The sequence below is a fragment of the Eulemur rufifrons genome, chromosome 19 (genome assembly GCF_041146395.1).
Source record: "Eulemur rufifrons isolate Redbay chromosome 19, OSU_ERuf_1, whole genome shotgun sequence".
Classification (NCBI taxonomy): Eukaryota; Metazoa; Chordata; class Mammalia; order Primates; family Lemuridae; genus Eulemur; species Eulemur rufifrons.
Window position 1 is genome coordinate 57163418 of NC_091001.1, and position 17542 is coordinate 57180959.

The window sequence follows — 17542 nt, forward strand, 5'->3', positions numbered from 1 at the left end:
AGTGACTGGGGGGAGTGGTGTGGGCTGGGGGAAGGAGAATAGAAACACTCCTGGGGACTTTTCAGGGGCCAAGCAGCTGCGGGAGTTGGGGGCAGCCTGACTGGATCTTCTCTGAAAGCTCTCCGGCTGGGGCTTGGCGGCAGCTCAGTACCGAAAAAGCTAGGTCTGAAGATTAGTGGGTGTGAGGCCCCAGACCAGAAGATCAAGCGTCTCGGGATGAGGCCTTTGATGACACATGCCTTGAGGCCAAGGATCAGCGGAAGACGCTCAGGCCTGGATCTAGGGTGGAGAGGCCGCCCCCACCTCCGCGCAGCACCGCGGAGCCTTCGTTTTGTCAGTCCGCGGCGGTGGTGGCGGTAGCTGCAGCGCGTCGCCCGAGGTGGCTGATGCTGACCAGCTGCGGGCTCCAAGCCGCTTGCTCCTGGCCTGTGAATCCATTCCTCCTTCCCACCCTGACCCAGGGTCACTCGGATCTCGGTCTGTGCCAGGGCGGGCGATCACGCCCACGATTCTCTTGGGCTCCGCAACCCAGAACACACCCCAAAGTGGCGCCCCGCTCCGGAGTCAAAAAGGAGGTGGCCCAGGGTCGCCCCAGGACTCAGTCAGCCCTCCCTGGGGCGCCCTTGGCCTCGCTGTGCTTCCTGGAGGAGACGTCAGTCCTCACCTACAGGGCCAAACCCGTCCTTGCCCCTGCCTTTCCCAACCCTGCCATTTCAGCGGCTCACGCTCGCCCAGGGGAGGAGCACAAGGATTTGCCCCTGCCTTTGGCACAGAGGAGAACGGGTCCCTCACTCAGCCAGGCCAGTCCCTCCCAGGGCTTGAGGGGAGGGAGGAAGTGGGCAAAAGGACTGCCTGAGAACGGCGAGTCCCAGAGGAAAGGGGGAGAGGCAGGGGGTCAGAGTTCGCATCCCCGGGGCGTCCCAGCCCGCACACGCTCGGGATGGCTGTGGGAGCGCGGACCCTCTGTAAGCTCGCGGACAGGGCTGGAAAGACCTTACAGACCCCCCAGCCCCAAAGTAACGAAACTAAAATTTCAGTGTCTGAATAGTTCACTCTGCAACAACGTATTCTTAAAGAGAAAATCCCACGGGTGTGCGAGATGGACGGACTCGCTGCTCCGTGCTCCTCAGACTGGACTTTCCTCCCTAAACTCCCACTTCCCTCTCACCCCGTTCACGGACTTTTCCTAAGAATGGGAAGGAGGGGGATAAGTACATCTCTGAGATTGTCCTTCTCATCCACCGCCCCAAGGGGTTATTCTGAGGGTTCCCCCTCTACACACACACACACACACACACACACACACACAGGGTTCAGAGGAATGCCTGGGGCGGGCAATCTCGAGACTAAAGGTAGTTTATTGAGCCAGCCTCGGCTTGTGGGCTGTGGTGTCGAGCTGGGGCGAGCCTGGGTGGGGGAACCCGCCCAGTGAGAGGTGGCATGTAGGGAATGAGAGATAAGGTGGGGGTAGGGCTGAGAATGGGAAACCTGAAAGGGGGTGATGCAGGAAGGCGTGAGAAAGAATCCCAAAATGGGAATTGGGGTCCCTTCCCAAGGCAGTAAATGTTGGCATGTGGGGATCTCTACAAGGGTAGAGAGCGCAGGACCCCGACATGTCGGACGGGATAATGAGAGGAATGGAGAAGTTGGGAGACACGAGAGATTGCCTGAGAATGACATGGAAGGAAAACCGTAGGACCCGCAGGGCAGGAGTGAAGGCTCCAATCGGTAGATCTCCTGGGAAGGACCCAGGGCAAGGAGGGTTCGACATGCGTCTGGGAGGTGCGACCAAAAGAGACTCGCAATGATTGAACACCCAGGAGCTTCTGCGCTCCCAACGTGGAGTGGAGGGGAAGGCTATGAGACAGCTGAGCGTCTCCCCGCCCCCTGCAGCCCATAACTGAGGTTTAATCTCTTAATCTTCATCATTAATCACTCACCCTCCACCTACCCCCCTCCGAGGATCTGGTTTCGCCCTAGCTCGGGTTCCAGAGACTTCACTTGGAAAAGCCCCCTTCTGTGGCCCCACGGTTGTCTGGACTAGTCCCTGGCTGCTGGGATGACCTTAGCCGGGCCTCTGCTGTCCTGGGCTTTCTTTACTTTAGTCTCTGCTTCCCTCTCCTCCCCTAAACTTGTATTTGGGGACCGTCCAATCCCAGTACCTGTGCCTAGCTGCAGAGAGGAGAAAGTAGGCAGGAGACATAGAAGGGGAGGAAGGCAAAGGCCCATCAGGAGAGCCCAACACTCCTCACAGACACATGCAAGTAATTGAAAGCAGAGGCAGAGACAGACATAAAAGCCACATAGAGGATGCATGAGTGAAGGTCGCAGTGTCTGCTTGGTGACATGCTTGGGAGGGGTGGGGCAGTTCCTGCTGTCTCCTGGGAGCTGCTTTCATTGCAGATTAAGTGAAACCACAAGGATAGTTCTAAGGGCTGAGGCCTGCAGCCGGTAGAATCTCTCCAGGCCCTTCCCTGCCCCTCACCATTAATAACCAATTGACAAGGTCCTTAGGCAGTTCAGCTTTCCACGTTGGCCTGGCTCTACTGTTTTAACCAGCAATGGCCCATCAGGCTTCAAGTGTGTTGCTCACGACACCAGAGGGCTCTATGTGAATGTCTGGGTATCTGGGGGATGAGGGGTTGTTGGAGGGAGCCCTTTACCAAGAAGATCCTCACTATCAAGATGCCTTCCCATCCTTGTCGAGGGGTCTTTGGCCCAGGTGACTTAGATATCCTAAGCCCTGTTTGGGGCAGCCCAACTGCAGGCTTCACTTGCCCCAGAGAATAGATAGGTGGACACAAAAGACCATGGTACAAAATAGTAGGAGATATAGAGGCCTACAGGGCAGGTGACATAATGGACAGTTCAGGAGGGACTGGCCTGGTTCTTTGTGGCACTGTTCAAACAAAACAAAACTAGAAGAACATCATTTCCTGACTAATGGACTAGCAAGTTCCTTGGGAGTGGCAGGGCTTCTCTGCCTCTGGGCTGTGAATCTTCCAGCTATTTGGAGGTGGGATGTCAGAACAAAACCCATTATCTTGATGACCTCCACTGCTGGAGCCTCCAGAGCTGCCTTCTTTCTACGCAGAATGGCTGTGGGGTGCTCACCCAGGTGCTCCACCAGGCCCAGAATGTGGAAGAGAAGAAAGACAGGATACAGAGAAAATAGGAATGAATACACCAGGCTTCAGAGTTTGTGCCTGGGTTGGCAGGGGTGTCTGTCCCACAATCTGGTTGGGTCCATGAAGTCTGCCCTTCAAGTCTCTTCTGTGGGGAGTGACCCCTCACTGGTCAGGGACCCTTGGCTGTTTCTGAGCCTCCAAAGGCTAAGAAAACCATACCTGAAATATAGAAACTTAATAAAAAGACAAAGACAGACAAAATCCACTGATTGTTTTCAGTCCTCACTGGCAAAACACCCTCCTGGGCAGTTGCTCCAGCTCCGGGTTTGCTGTGTCTTCTCTCCTGAGGCCCAGGTCTCTGGCAGCTTCTCCATGTGTTTTGATTTCGTCAGGGCCTCTAAGCCGTGGTGGGTCGGCCTCGGGTCCACTTACCTGCGCTTGCTTCTTTGGGGCATCCCCACTATTTCCGGTTGCAGTCGCTCTGCCAGGCGAGTCCTCCCAAGTCTAGTGCCCGACCCCTTGCATCATGAATCACTTCCAGCCTCTTTAAGAGCTGTTCGCAGGGTTGGGTTGGGGACAAGGGGGCCAGGTTAGGAGACTGAGGTCCTAGCTGGAATAGTCAGCCCTGATCCCTCTCTTCGGAACTTTGCAAATCTCCAGCCTAAGGGAAACGGGAAAAGCAATTTTATCCGCCACGAGTTTATGAGCCGGAGCGGCGGCACACAGAGTCTGGGGAAATGGGCCCAGCTGGAGTGCACACCCTGCGGTGTCCCGCAGCCCTGGTCTGGTGGGTAATTCCGCCTGTAGAAATACCGCTCCCTGGTTTCCACCGGCTGCAGTCCCGCGGCGGCTCGGGATGGAGAGGAGGGGGCGCAGGAGGAGGGGCACACCGGGCTCAAGCCCAGCGCCGGGGGCGGGTCCGAGGCTGGGGGCCCGGATCAGGAGCCGAGCTCTGCGGCCCAGGCGGCTGCGGAGACTAACGCCAACGCAGCTGGCCGCAGGACCATCACAACAGCCCCCCTGGCCATGAACTCGGGACGCGAGCAACGGACACCCTGGACACCCTTCAGCATCACAGACATCCTAGGCCAGCGCATGGTCCCCCGAGCGCCCTCTGCGCCGCAGCTTCCAGAGTCGGGTCCCAGTCCCTCGTCGCCGTTGTGCGCACTGGAGGAGCTGACTAGTAAAACTTTCCGCGGACTTGACGGGCGCGCTCTGCAGCCCTCTGAAGGTATAGCACGGCTAAAGTCGCGGACTCTGACTTGGCCTTCTCCCTACCTCTCTCCTCCTGGTTCCCCGTCTCAAACCTTCGTCCGGCCCCGGCCGGGCCACCCTAACCAGCCCCCTGCCCTCAGCCCACGTTCCAGGATTCGCATCTGTGGCCCCTCACGTCTCCGTTAGTCCCCCAGCTCTGCGGCCGTTCCCAGGGGTCGCCAGCGCGGTGGGGAAGGGCCGTGCTGTTGAGAATTGAGCGACCTGTTGGTCTGCTCGCTGTAGGTGGGGCAACTGCGACAGAGAAAGGCTGGAGAAAAGGAGACAAAAGGCTTGCGCCACAGGCAGTAAACGAATAAGCCAGAGCAGGGGCTGCGCAGAAAGCACTAGGAGGCAAGTCTCGGGTCTCTCTGGGCGACCAAGCTCTGCTCCCAGGCACTCTTCTCGAGGAGGCATAGGGAGCCAAAGGTCCTTGGCGGCCGGGCTTGGTGGCTCGCTTCTGTAATACTAACACTCTGGGAGGCCGAGACGGGAGGATTGCTTGAGGTCAGGAATTCAAGACCAGCCAGAATAATACAGTGAGACCTCGTCTCTACTAAAAATAGAAAAAATTAGCCGGGCTGGTGGTGCGCACCTGAAGCCCCAGCTACTCGCTCGAGCCCAGGAGTCCGAGGTTGCTGTGAGCTAGGCTGACGCCACGGCACTCTAGACCGGCAACAGAGCGAGACACTGCCTTTAAAGAAAAAAAAAATCCTAGGCGTAGGTTGGTTGCGGGACTCCACCCTCCACTTTTCCTCACTCTATATACCAACACTATCTCCCTTTTGAGCTCAAGGAGAGGGCGCCGGTGTCATCAGGGAAGTGTAAACCGAGTGCCCAACACGATCCATGATCTAAGGAAGAGTACAATCCAAGTCCTGTTACCTCACCCTGCAGACTCGCCTGCCTCTACTCTTACCCCCTCTAACGCCACCCGCAGCCTGCAAGCCCGCTCAGCTTGGGGCTCCGAAAGGCCTCAAAGGCCCCGCCCCAGACGGCCTGACCCTGTACCAAGTCTCCTCTGGCCTGTCCCACCCTTCTGTCACTCCTTTGCTTCCGCAACACGCCCTCAGCCTACTGCCTCCATACCCCAGCAGCCAGCCCGGCTTCGCGCCCCCTACCTTTACTTCGGCTGGACCCCAGAGCGCCTTGGTAAGGGATCACAGTTCTGATTCCTGTTCGCCTTCCTGGCTCCCTCCCTAACCCGCCCGCAACCGGCCTGACCCCACCCCCAGCTCTTCCTCCCAGGCCACCTCCTGATTCCGGTAGGCTGGAAGCTGACCCCTGCCCTATCCCCGCAGGCCGGGCAGCCCGGGACGCGCTGGGCCCTGGCCCTGCCGGCCGCAAACGGCGCAAGTCCCGCACGGCGTTCACCGCGCAGCAGGTGCTGGAGCTGGAGCGGCGCTTCGTCTTCCAGAAGTACTTGGCGCCATCCGAGCGCGACGGGCTGGCCACGCGACTCGGACTGGCCAACGCGCAGGTCGTCACTTGGTTCCAGAACCGGCGCGCCAAACTCAAGCGCGACGTGGAGGAGATGCGCGCCGACGTCGCCTCGCTACGCGCGTTGTCCCCCGGAGTCCTGTGCAGCCTGGCACTGCCCGACGGCGCTCCAGGCCTGAGCCTCGGTCCCGGCCTAAGTCTCAGCCCCGCTGGACCTGACTCCGGGGTCCACTTGTCAGACGAGGAGATACAGGTGGATGATTGAAGACAAAGCCGCCGCAAACCCTGGGCTCCGAAGCCCCGGACTCCTCACCTCCCCGCTCTGCCCCTTATCCTGGTTTCAAGGCGGAGGGAGGGGCTCCATTCAGGCCTCTGCCGGCCCGCAGTTCAGAGGCCCACCTTTCCGGGTTGTTGAGAATAAAGTTGAAGCTCCGCCACACTGCGTTGCAGTCCGGACGCCCGCCTGGAGCCAGTAAGAGCAAAATCTGCGCATTATTGCGGAGATTCCGCGCCTTGCACTGTGCCGACTGTTTTAAATGCGGGTGTTTCCTTTAATCCTCATAGCAACTCTATAAGGTAGGTGATAATTATGCGCATTTTACAAAGGAAGGACTCAGAGGTCAGGATTTGGATCTAGTATCCAGCCAGCCTTCAGAGCCGGTGCTTGTGAACCTACTGCTAGGGAGACAACTGGCCCAGAGGTGTCCGGCCCACTTACTGGCCTCTGATCAGCCACCGCCTGGGAGACCTCGCTTCTAACCTCTAGGCTGGCCCAGCTTGACGACATGGTGCCCGAGTCTTTATGCTTTCCTCGCCCTTAGGTCATTTGTTACCGGAGTCCTGACACTTCTCCCCGCCCTGCCAAAAGAACCCTGTGCTGGGACACAGGCAAAGTGATGGACGCCCAGAGAGGGCACATCTCTATCTCCCAGACCTCCTCCACCAGGATCCTGGACCGGAAGTGTTCCCGCCAGGACAGTGGCAGCAGCGGGAAGGGGAGGGGGGAAGGCCTGGCCCCCTGAGGTGAAGCTTGGAGCAGCAGGCTTACCCAGTACGGACTCTAGCCTAGCTCCTCCTGGGGACATTTCTGACATTCATTTATTCTGCAGGCAGTTAATCACCCTCCTGCGGTGTGATGGGGAGGGAAGGGGAACATTGGTAGCTACAGGCACTCCCCATTCCTGGCCATCCCAGCCAATCTGCAGGAGACCAAGCTTCACCCGCATCTTTTGGGCTTCCCTTCCCTCCTTGTCAGTCCTCAGACCCTCTGGCTGTCCTCAGATCTTCTTCTGCCTGTGCCCAGGGATAACAACTCCACTTTTGAGGATGCTCCAGGGGTTCAAGAGGGGTCATCGAGGGCCTCAGATGCAGGTGGAGGGCCCAGGAAATGATATTCCAGGGACTGTGAACAAGGCTGGAAGCAGAAGGGAACCTGGCATTTTCAGACAATAACTACAACTAATTGAGCAGTTCCAAGTGCTTTGCATGGATTAATCCTCAGAATAACCCAATGGGACAGACTTTTATTCTCATTTTAAGGAGGAGGAGACTGAATCACAGAAGCCTGAGGGAACCTGGCCAAGTTGTGCAGTTTGTAATTCATGGGGCGGGGACTCGCTTGCTTGTTTGTCTGACTCAGGAGCCCATGCTTTTGGCCACTACAGGTACTGTCCCTGTGAAGGGGCCTGGGCCTAACTGAAAGAAACAAAGAATTTACAGAGGAAGGAGAGGAGAAAGGGCCAAAGGTAGGAATTTAGGGATTGTACTGTAGACAGAGCATGGTTCTTGTAGAGGTTTTAGAAAGAAGAGATGAGAGCAATGTTTAGGGAAGGCTAATCTGGTTGTGCATGCAGGGGGTGGCCATAAACTGACAGAGATCCAAGGAAGGGAATATATCTCTGGCCACTGCAAAGGAGCAGAGAGAATTCAGGGCCAGACTTGGGGGTGGGGCAGGGATGTGGTCACAGAAGAGTAATCAGTGTGATCTCTCAATAACCAAGGATTGCATGAGTCAGTGACAACCTAGCAAACCTGGACACCTGGAAGAAAAATAGCACCATGAACAGAAGTAGACAATGACCACTGGTATAGAACTAAGAATCTGTCGACCATTATGTACAAAAAATATTCTTTACAACTGCATTGCCCCTTCAATACACATACACAACACACAGGCCACCTCTGGCTCCTGTTGGGGGCCCTCCCTTATTCCCTTCACACCTTCTATAGATTGCCTTTCTGGAAACTTTCCAGTAGGGTGATCAGCTCTTTCCTGTTTGACCAGCACTTTCCCAGTTTTAGCACTGAAAGTCCCACACCCCAGGTCATCCCTCAGTCCCAGGAAAACCAGGATGGTTGATCATGGTACTTTCCAGTCCTGGGGACTTGGAACTCAGGCAGTTGGGTCAGAACCCTATCCATTAGGAGTGGTGAGAGTGGGGCAGAGCAGGGGCAAGGTGTGAGGAGTCACGTGGCTCTTAGAGAAGATTCAAGTCCAGGATAGGCTAAGAGGTGCTGGGGAGGGAACATTTATCTGAGAAGATAGAAGAGCAAGGAACTAGCTCAGCCACACAGTAGTAGCCATTCTTTCAGGGGCCAGGAGCCCTAGGGAAGTCCCCAAAGCACACAGGTCCCCACCTCCAAAGAACAGAAAAGCCAGTTGGGTAGGCCTCTTGTAGAGCCACTATAATATACTCATCCCTTAAACAAACACAACCACCTCTCCCTCAGCCCACTCCCCAACCAGGGATGTGCAAAGAACTCCCAGGGCAAATAATTCTACTTAGGAAGGTAGGCTCCAGTCAAGTTAATTAGCTCTGAACCATAATCCCCCTCCACTGAGGTCTCCTAAATTCTAGCCCAGCTAGCACTGCCACCTCTTGTACTCAAGCCTTGGATAACAAAACTCGTCCCACCAAAATGGCCTCTAGATGGGTGTCTGCTCTGCTAGGCCCTAGAACAGTATCCATCAGGATCACCTTGGGGACTTATTGAAGCACAAATTGCTGGCCCCACTCCCACAGTTTCTGACTTAGAAGGGCAGGGGTGTGGCCTGAGAAGTTGCATTTATAACAAGTTCCTGGGTGATGCTGCTGCTGCTGCTGCTCCGGAGACCACACTTGAGAACAACAGTCCCAGGAACGATGGCTTGTGTGGATTTAAGCAGCAGTTTACTCATACTCCTCTCTTCCAACTATGGGAAGCATGAATGTGTAGGACAGTTGCAAATAAAAATTGGTTTATTTAGCACCTACTATGTACCAGGCACTTAATAGGCATTTTCTCACATGTTCTCTTTCAATCCTCACAACAGCCCTGTGAGGTAGGGATTACCCCCATTTTTACAGATGAGGGAACTGAGGCTCAGATGTTGACAGACCTGTCCAGGGTGATCCAGTTAGTAATGACAGACTTCATCCTGCTACGCAGTATTTAAGGGGCCCAAACCATAAACAATAAAACATTTGGGAAAGTCCTATATAAAAGAGATGTTTCAACACCTCCTATCTCCAGGTGTGAATAGTATTGAGCAGGACCCATAGGGCAGCTACATGAATGGTTCGTCTGAGAACGGCATGGAAGGAGGGCTTCAAGTCCCCTGCAGATCCACACTTAAATGGGCTGAGAGTCCCAGGCAGGACTAGGGAGGAACCAGCCAGGGGGAGCTGCCAGGATCTTAGAGGGGAAATCAAAAGATCATGATTCTTACATAGGAAGTAGAGAATTACAGCCTCCTTTGGGGCAGTGACCCTTGGTGGAAAAACTGAGTCAGTTCACATGGGGAAAGGCTGATTACAATGCCCAGTGCTGGGGTGGAGAAAGAGAGTGGCCAAAGTGGCAGCAGCCTGGGTGCCTGCCAAGGCCCCATTCAGCAGGAGAGCCAGTGGTTGAGAGTGTGAAGTGGCCCTGCCAGCTGCAGGGAGGAGCTGCTAAGAGACTTCCCAAATGCAAACCCTTGGTGAACCCTCTAGCAGTGGGAGTGGTTGAGCATCAGACCACTGGATAAAGGAGAGGTCAGAGTGTGCACAGCAGTGTGGACAGGAAACAGGGCAGGAGAAGGGAACTGGGCACTGTGTCTAGAGAAAACAGGGCAAGAATGGGGCTCAGGAATAGTGGAGCATCCATCAAGCTGAAAGCAGAGATGCAGGCCTCATCACTGTGACCCCATTCCTGAGCACAGAGCTCTAGCTGTGAATGAGTCCTCAAGGGCCAAAAGGCAGAGCAAGCCCTGGGTGCCTTCCTGCTGGCTCTGCTGTCATCTAAAAACCTGGACTTCTGTAGTTCTCTTCTTGAGCCTTGGTGGATTTTATTTTTTCCTTACTGCCTGCAGAAGCAGCCACCTGCTTGAGAACCAAAGAAAGGATGTTTCAGTGGATGTGGGGCTCCTTTCTCTCCAAGAAGGTTCTCTGTGGCAAGAGGAATGACTGCCAGGGGTGTCCTCAACTATGGATTTGGAGTACAAGGTCTCAAAATATGCAGTGAACTGTCACCACAGTGTCCCCATCCCTTTGGGATGTACACATGGCCTTGCCCTATGAGGGACAGGTCCTCCCTCATCTGGCCTGAGGTAGATGCTGGGGCTCAAGTCCCAGGACGCCCCAGCCCTTTGAAGGGTCCTGGAGATGGAGAGGCAGGGTCTTCTACCGTGAGTCTGGGGGAAGGGCCCACGGGGGTGGCTCAGGTGACATGGGAGATAATGCAAGGGTGGAAACAGATGGCCAGGGACCCCTGGAGCAGTGCTTGGAGGGCGACTTAGGGGGAGCAGGCCTGAGGCTCCCAGCTCAGCATGGGAAAGTGGCTGGGGGACTCCAGTTGACAGAGGTGGCACACAGATTCCTCCTCGCCGATCCTGCTGAGAAGGGACAGACGGGGCACCTGATGCTCCTTTTAAGCAGTACCGTTCAGGCCCCTTATCCCACCCGTTCCTGCCCCCCACCCTTCCAAGGCAGAAGGTAGTGCTGCTTAGCACTGTAGTCCCAGCCCGCTCTCCCCATGAGGGGCCTGGCTCCCTTACCAGAGTGAGGTGGAGGAGGCATGAGTGGAGCTCCCGGGCCGCGTCAGGCTGGGGCCCAGCTCTCAGTGTCTCTTGGAATACAGCAGCTGCCTCTTCAAAGCGCTTTGGTTCCAGAGGGATTAGAGAGAGGAAAGTGTAGGTGTCAGAAGGGTCAAGAAGCTTAAAACTTCCCCCTTTCCCAAACTGGCCCTGCTCCTGTACCACTACCATTGTGACATTGTGGTACTAGGAGCTCATCTAGAAAACGCCAGTGTAGACCCACTCCCCACCCCATCCCACCCAAATCTCTCCTCTGTGTCCAGCCTCAGACCCATTACCTGTAGTCCCATCAAGGCCTTTCCCTTGTGACATTGTGGTACTAGGAGCTCATCTAGAAAACGCCAGTGTAGACCCACTCCCCACCCCATCCCACCCAAATCTCTCCTCTGTGTCCAGCCTCAGACCCATTACCTGTAGTCCCATCAAGGCCTTTCCCAGGCGAAAGAGGCCCCGGGGCCACCCAGGCCTTAGGGTAAGGGCCACCTGGGCATCGGCCAGGGCCCATGCTGGCTGACCCAGACGCTCATGGCAGAAGGAACGATTTCCAAATAACCTGATAAAGACAGAAGGTGGCCAAAGGTCGGGGTCCTCAACACCTTGCCTTGCCCTGACCTTTTAGCACAGTGGCCAAACCCCCACCTACCGGTGGTCCTGAGGGTTGAGCTTCATGGCCTGGGTGAAGAGCACCACAGCCTCCTGGTAGAAACCATCTTGAGCAAAGCTGGTGCCCAACTCTGGAAAGAAGAGCCAGGTGGGAAGGTTCCTATGGGGCCATCCCAGGGAGGGTGGGGTAAGGAGGGAGAGAGAAAGGATCTCACTTGCCAGTTCCTGGCTCCGCTGTAAGGCAGCTGCCAGCAGTCCTGGAGATGCCTAGGGATGGAGAGCAGAGTCAAGCAGGCTTCAAGGCCTCGCTTCCCCAAATCCTTCTCATTTGTTCAAACAGATAACATTGCAATGAGCATCACCCAACTCATGTAATTCTCACGGCAGCCCTGCAGGATGGTATCAGCCCTGTCTTCCTAGACAAGGAACTACCGAGGGTCATGGTGAAGTGATAGAACCTGACCCCAGGTCTCTTGACCCTAGGGCCTGAAAACTCCTACTGGACACACCCCTCAACCCTTAGATCATGTGCCTTCCCAGTGCCTTCTGGTGCCCCTTCCACTGGTTCTAGTTGAACCAGGTTCTTCTGCCTACCTCACCTGTGGCTTAGGACTCTGCCTGGGCCTCTCTTCTCTTAGAAGCCTCCTTTCCTCTTGATCTGTCTTCTCCTGGGGGTCTGGGCCCCTGCCTTGGGGCTTCTGGCTTAGTGCCTTCTCTCTGTGGGTACTGGGGGGCCAATCCCCAACCTTGCGCAAAGCCAGAGACACGAAAGTGCTAGATAGATCCAGTGAGTCCTGTGGGCAAAAGGGAAAGTGAGGGAGGGAGTGGGATGAAGTATATCCTGGAGTAGGAGGAGGAGAGGGTGAGTAGAGACCACGAAGGGAAGGAAGGGGGCTCTCACCTCTTCCTCACTACACTGACCCGGAGCTGGGTTCCCAGGGCTGGATGGGGGGCTCTCATTCCCGTTTGTGGTAGCCTTGGCCTGGAGGGAAGGTAGACAGGTACAGAGTTGGGATCACCATGAGCTGTCTTCTTAGCCCACCTTCCTGGCACTTGGTTCTCTTAGTACCTGCCTGTAGATACTCACCTTGGGCTCCCCATAGTCCTGCTCCAAGCGTTCCTGTCGCTTTCGTTCCTTTTGACGCTGCAATAATGATGATGATAATGATGTATTCTGAGCACTTACTATATATCATGTTCTTGGGTACGAGTTTTGCATGTGCTGTCTCATTTAATCCCTGCAGCTCTATGAATTAGGCATTCTTATTAATATTCTTATTTTACAAGCGAAAAAGCAGACAAGTGAGGTACCAGCCAGAGACCTCACAGTAAGAAAGTGGTAGATTCCAACCCAGGAATCCAGAAGGATTCCAGAATCACTGCCCCAGATGGCCTCAAGAGAACCCCAAGTTCCTGACCCCTTGGGCCCTCCTGGCAAGAGGATCCACTGCAGGCCTCCTGTTCTCACAAAGCTTGCTCTTTCCCTCCCCCAAATCCCTCTGGGCTCTCCTCCCTCCACCCTCCAGCCACCTTCTTCTTAAGTCGTTTCTTCTCTGCTTTCTGTTTCATCCGCTCCTCCTCAGCCACCAGCTCCTCTGCCAGGCGGTTGGCTTCCTGGAGGAGGAAGGGTAGGTGACAGGAAAAGGGAAAGAGAGACAGGGAGAATGAGAGCAAACACAAAAGGGGGCAAGCAGTATAGAAGGATCTTGAAAGGTACAGGTTAGATGAGAATATAAACATGAGAATACAGGAACTGAAAGAACCTGGGGGACTATGAAGCCCGTTCCTAAGAGTCTCACCTCTTCAGTCACCAGGAGCTTCTGGGGCAGGGCCACCTGAAGCAGGGTGTCTGAGACAGGGGGGCTTTGACGGCAGGGCTCAGGCCCTTGGGGAGGGTATAGGAAGGACTTGTGGAAACCACAGTAGGTGCCCAGGCCCTCAGCCCCCTTGCCCCTGTCACTCTGTCCAGTTGATTTCCCCTCATCACTGAAATGGTCCAGGAGGTAATCTGTCAGGAGGGAAAAAGAGACAGGAAAGAAAAAGAAACATGAGAGAGAGGAGCATCTGAGGGTCGGCCCCTCCCAGGGTACCAGCCTCAATCCCTGGGCCCAGCCCCTGCACTCCCCACCATGGTGCCACAGCTGTAGCCGCCCGCTGCTCCCATCCACACGGATCCGGTGCAGGCCCTGGGGATCACTCTCCACAAGCCGTTGAAGAAAATCCTCTATGTCCTGGGAGGGGGAGGGGAGGGGAGGCTGGTGTTGGGGGGCACTCTGGGAGAGAGCAAGGGCTTGGCTGGCTTGACCTCTCCACCATGGCAGCCACAAACCAGCCACCTAGGCCACAGACTCTCACTGGCTCTGACCTCTCCCTGCTCAGCACCTCAAAACATGCACACATGCTGCCCCCGGCTTCTATGGTATATCACCTCCCTTCAGTGCTCTTCCGCCTTCCCAAGGGTTGAGGGTGGCTTTCAGGTCAGCCTTCTCCACCATCCAGATCATCTCCCCTTGACCTGCCACTAGGTCAGCCACACAGAGGCCCCTGGAATGGATCCCTCTTACCTGCTCTTCCAGTTAGGTCCCTGTCCTATCTTGCAGTTTGAATGGCCCCGTATAACCCACCCTGAAGCTACCTCACACCTAAATAAGTACAGCAGCTCCTGGCTGGCCTCTCCCCTGCACTTCGTCTTTTTCTCTCTAAAACCAAGCTCTCAGAAATTACTACTTTATTCAAAAACTTCCAGTAATCCCCTACTGCCATGGCCACGTGCAGGGCTGCATCTAGCTCCTCAGCCTAGGATTTGGAGCCTTCCAAAAAGCTCCCTGGCTGACATTTTCAACCCTCCCTTGTAATCCTCCTCTGATTAGCTGCATTCTTCATCTGCCACCAGACTCCCTTCAGCCTTGGGGCCTTCCCCCAGCTGTCCTCCAATCCCACTGGGCTCTGCACCTCTTTCTCACATCTTGTCTCATCTTCAAGGTCCAGTTGAAATTCCATCTCCCCTCAAAGCCTTCCCAGACCCTTTCATCTTCAGTTATCTCTGCCTCCTCTCAACCAAGCGGTACCCACAGAGTCTGTGTTATACAATTTCGAACCTTACTGTTCATTGCTTCTTATCATTCTCTTAACTGGCAAGTCAGCATGGAACTGGAAAGTGCATAGTGCTGGAGTGGAGCCACTTGCATCTGAGTTTTGACTCTGCCACTGCCTGGCTGTTTGATTTTCAACAAGTTATTTAACCTCTTTGGACCCCATCCTCATTCAGAAAATAAGGCAAGACTCTTCAAGGCCTGGCCCACACGTTCTTTGCTTCTGATGAGAGTTATTTCTCAGTGAGTATAAGCTTCGGAGGATAGGAAACATCATGTCCCTGTGTGGCCTAATCAGGCCTAAACAGAGCAGGACTGACTGAGAAATTTTGTAGCCAATTAACTTTTGGACTTGTTGAGTTAGAAGCCACAAACTTAGAAACTCCAGGGTGCCAAAATAATGTGTAGGTAGGACTTCTGATTACTGAAAAATATATTCAACTTTCTAAACAATTTTAGATCCAGGGCTCCCCTCAGGAGTAGTCCTGACTCAACAGCATCTTCATTTACCCTGCTGGGCACTTTCGTCAGTCTTATTCTTAAATTCAATTTCTGTTGAGTTTGTTTCAACTTCCTTACACATGAATAATGCATGCTCTGAGCCCCATCTTAGGCAGCCTCTCAGGATGTGCCGCTCAAATATATACTGTCTTTCCTTTATCTTCAACTTCTCTCCTCTTACTCAGACCAAGCCAGCCATCTTAGGAAAAAAAAAAAAAAAAAAAAGACTTCCTTGACCTTCTGCCACCTCTCCTCAAAACACAGTCTATGGTGCTCTCTCAATTCACTACATGGCCAAACATGATCTGGTCCCCTAATATCTTTGTGAATTTTCTCCCACCTTCTTGTCACCCTTCTCCAGCCATAGTGGTGTCCTTTCAAGTTCCTACAACATACCAAATGTGCTCCCATCTCAGGGCTTCTGCATTTGTTATTTCCTCTGCCTAGAATGCTCTTTCCCCAGTGATTGGCTCACTCCTTTGTCCCCTTTAGATCTCTGCTTAAATGTCACCTTCTGAGGGAGGCCTTCTCTCTGACCACTCCTTTTAAAAGAAGAAACCTCCCAACTCCATTCAGCACTCCCTATCCTCCTTCTTGCTTTTCTTGGCACTTCTCATATTTGACATACTATATTGTTGTTTTGTTTTTTTTTTTTTTTTTTTTTGGACTGGCTGCCCCCACTAGATACTTCTAATTCATTGAATAGAAGAATTTTTGCCTGTTTGGTTTACTGCTGCCTTTCTAGTGCCTACAAGTGTCTGGCACACAGTTGGTGTTCAGTAGGTGTGTGTTGAGTGAACAATGAGATTGGTGAGAATGCTACTGTAGTAGAGACAGAGCCAGGAGCTCTGTTTGAAGAACCTTGTGTGACCTAGTGAGTGTGGACTTTATCTTTTTTCTTTCTTTCTTTTTTTTTTTTTAAAGAGAAAAGGTCTCTCTTGCTCTGTTGCCCATGGCATGATCATAGCTCTTTGTAACCTTGAATCCCTGGGCTCAAGCAATCCTCCTGCCTTAGTTTCCTGAGTAGCTGGGACTATAGGCATGTGCCACCACACCTGGCTAATTTTTAAAACTTTTTTGTAGAGAAAGGATCTTGCTATGCTGCCCAGGATGGTCTCAAATTCCTGAGCTCAAGTGATCCTCCGGCCTCAGCATCCCCAAAGTGTTTGGATTACAGGCATAAGCCACTGCACCTCACCTGAGTATGGACTTTGTCTTGTCAGTGATGGGAGTGAAACGCTCATATGAAATAGTGCTGAGGAAAGAGATGAGTCTTAGATGGAATGTTTAGTTAGCAGGCTATTACAACTGTTCCGCCAGTGGCACTCCTTGAACTATGGGAGTGGCAGCGGGAGCAGGAATGGAAACGAGGGGTTTCTATCAAGAGACATTTCAGAAGTAGATTTTAGTGACTAAATGTGTGAGGTAAAGGAAAGAGAGGGTTATAAAATGATTCTCAGATTTCTCAATTAAGCAACTAAATAGAAGTTTGTATTATTAGTCAAAATTGGGATTAGAGAAAAAGCAACCAATTTGTAAACATGATGAGTTAATTTTTGGACTTGCTGAGTCTGAGGTTCTAGGGATGCCCACGAAGCAGTTGGAAGTATAGCTTCTCAATACTCCCAAATATGATCCTGTCCCTCTGTCAATAACCTTACTGCCTACTTGAGGACATTCAAACCCCTGTGCCAGCCAAGCTCTTTCAAGCTCTTTGCTTCCTTCTCTCGTGCCCCATCTTTTACTGTTCCAACCAAACTTTCCACTCTGGTCTCCCTTTTGGAAGTTCTCTTAACTTTTCCTTGCTTTAGTGTCTTTGCTCACACTGTCCCTTCTGTCTTATAATATCTTTCCCCAAGGAACTCGTACCCATTCCCCAATCCTCAAATCAGAAACCCTTGCCTGCTCAATTCTGCCCACTTCAAACAGTTATTACAGCAGGATCGTCCTCCCGGACCCTGCCCCTCACTTGCCTAAGATTCTCAGGGGCAGAGTCGGAGGCTACGCGTTCCCCAAAGCCCCAGAGCCCCGCGCGGCGCCAGCCGGTAGTGGGTCTCATAATAGCTGATTGAAAAGGAGTGTGACCGAGATGGGCAAAGCCGGGAGAAACGGGGAGCCCCTTTTACCTCTTCGCAGTAGTCCTCTGGACCGAATTCCTTGCAGAGTTTGGGGACAGCAGCGACCTCCAGCGGGCAGCCAGGCCGCAGAGGGCAATCTACAGGAAAGGAAGGCGGTGCCGCGTCAGGGGGCTCGGGAAGGATGGGCCAGAGCCCTCCGCCATCCGCCTGAAGCATTAAATCCTGACAATGCTCAGACCACAGGTAGACCCAAGTGGGGCTTGCCTCCCTTCCGTCTTGCCAGACCGCTCACCTAGCTTGATTCGCCCCACAGTCTTCGGAGTCGGCGCCATGGAGAACCGAAAGTGACCCGAAAGTGAAACACAGTCTAGTTAGTATTTGATACCGGCCAAAGGG

General features: G+C 53.8%; 2 protein-coding genes across 2 annotated transcripts; one reads left to right on the forward strand and one right to left on the reverse strand.

Moving 5' to 3' along the window:
* Positions 1 to 4080: 4080 nt before the first annotated feature.
* Positions 4081 to 6247, forward strand: LBX2 (ladybird homeobox 2). The gene is made up of 2 exons (XM_069494970.1): positions 4081 to 4359; positions 5681 to 6247. The coding sequence occupies exons 1-2, from the start codon at positions 4155 to 4157 to the stop codon at positions 6082 to 6084; spliced, it is 609 nt and encodes a 202-aa protein (XP_069351071.1). The 5' UTR covers positions 4081 to 4154; the 3' UTR covers positions 6085 to 6247.
* A 4058-nt stretch (positions 6248 to 10305) lies between these two features.
* TTC31 (tetratricopeptide repeat domain 31) lies at positions 10306 to 17490 on the reverse strand. The gene is given in 14 exon segments (XM_069495266.1): positions 10306 to 10452; positions 10455 to 10668; positions 10834 to 10935; positions 11284 to 11425; positions 11516 to 11606; positions 11691 to 11742; positions 12075 to 12269; positions 12377 to 12457; positions 12563 to 12619; positions 13006 to 13089; positions 13275 to 13483; positions 13604 to 13706; positions 17195 to 17283; positions 17439 to 17490. Coding segments are annotated over 14 exon segments (1539 nt in total). The 5' UTR covers positions 17479 to 17490; the 3' UTR covers positions 10306 to 10372.
* Positions 17491 to 17542: the final 52 nt, after the last annotated feature.

Bases quoted from the DNA above. Each gene is read 5' to 3' on its own strand.
- LBX2 (XM_069494970.1), top strand. From the start codon at position 4,155: ATGAACTCGGGACGCGAGCAACGGACACCCTGGACACCCTTCAGCATC. The intron at 4,360-5,680 runs GTATAGCACGGC...CTATCCCCGCAG, and splicing joins CGCTCTGCAGCCCTCTGAAG to GCCGGGCAGCCCGGGACGCG.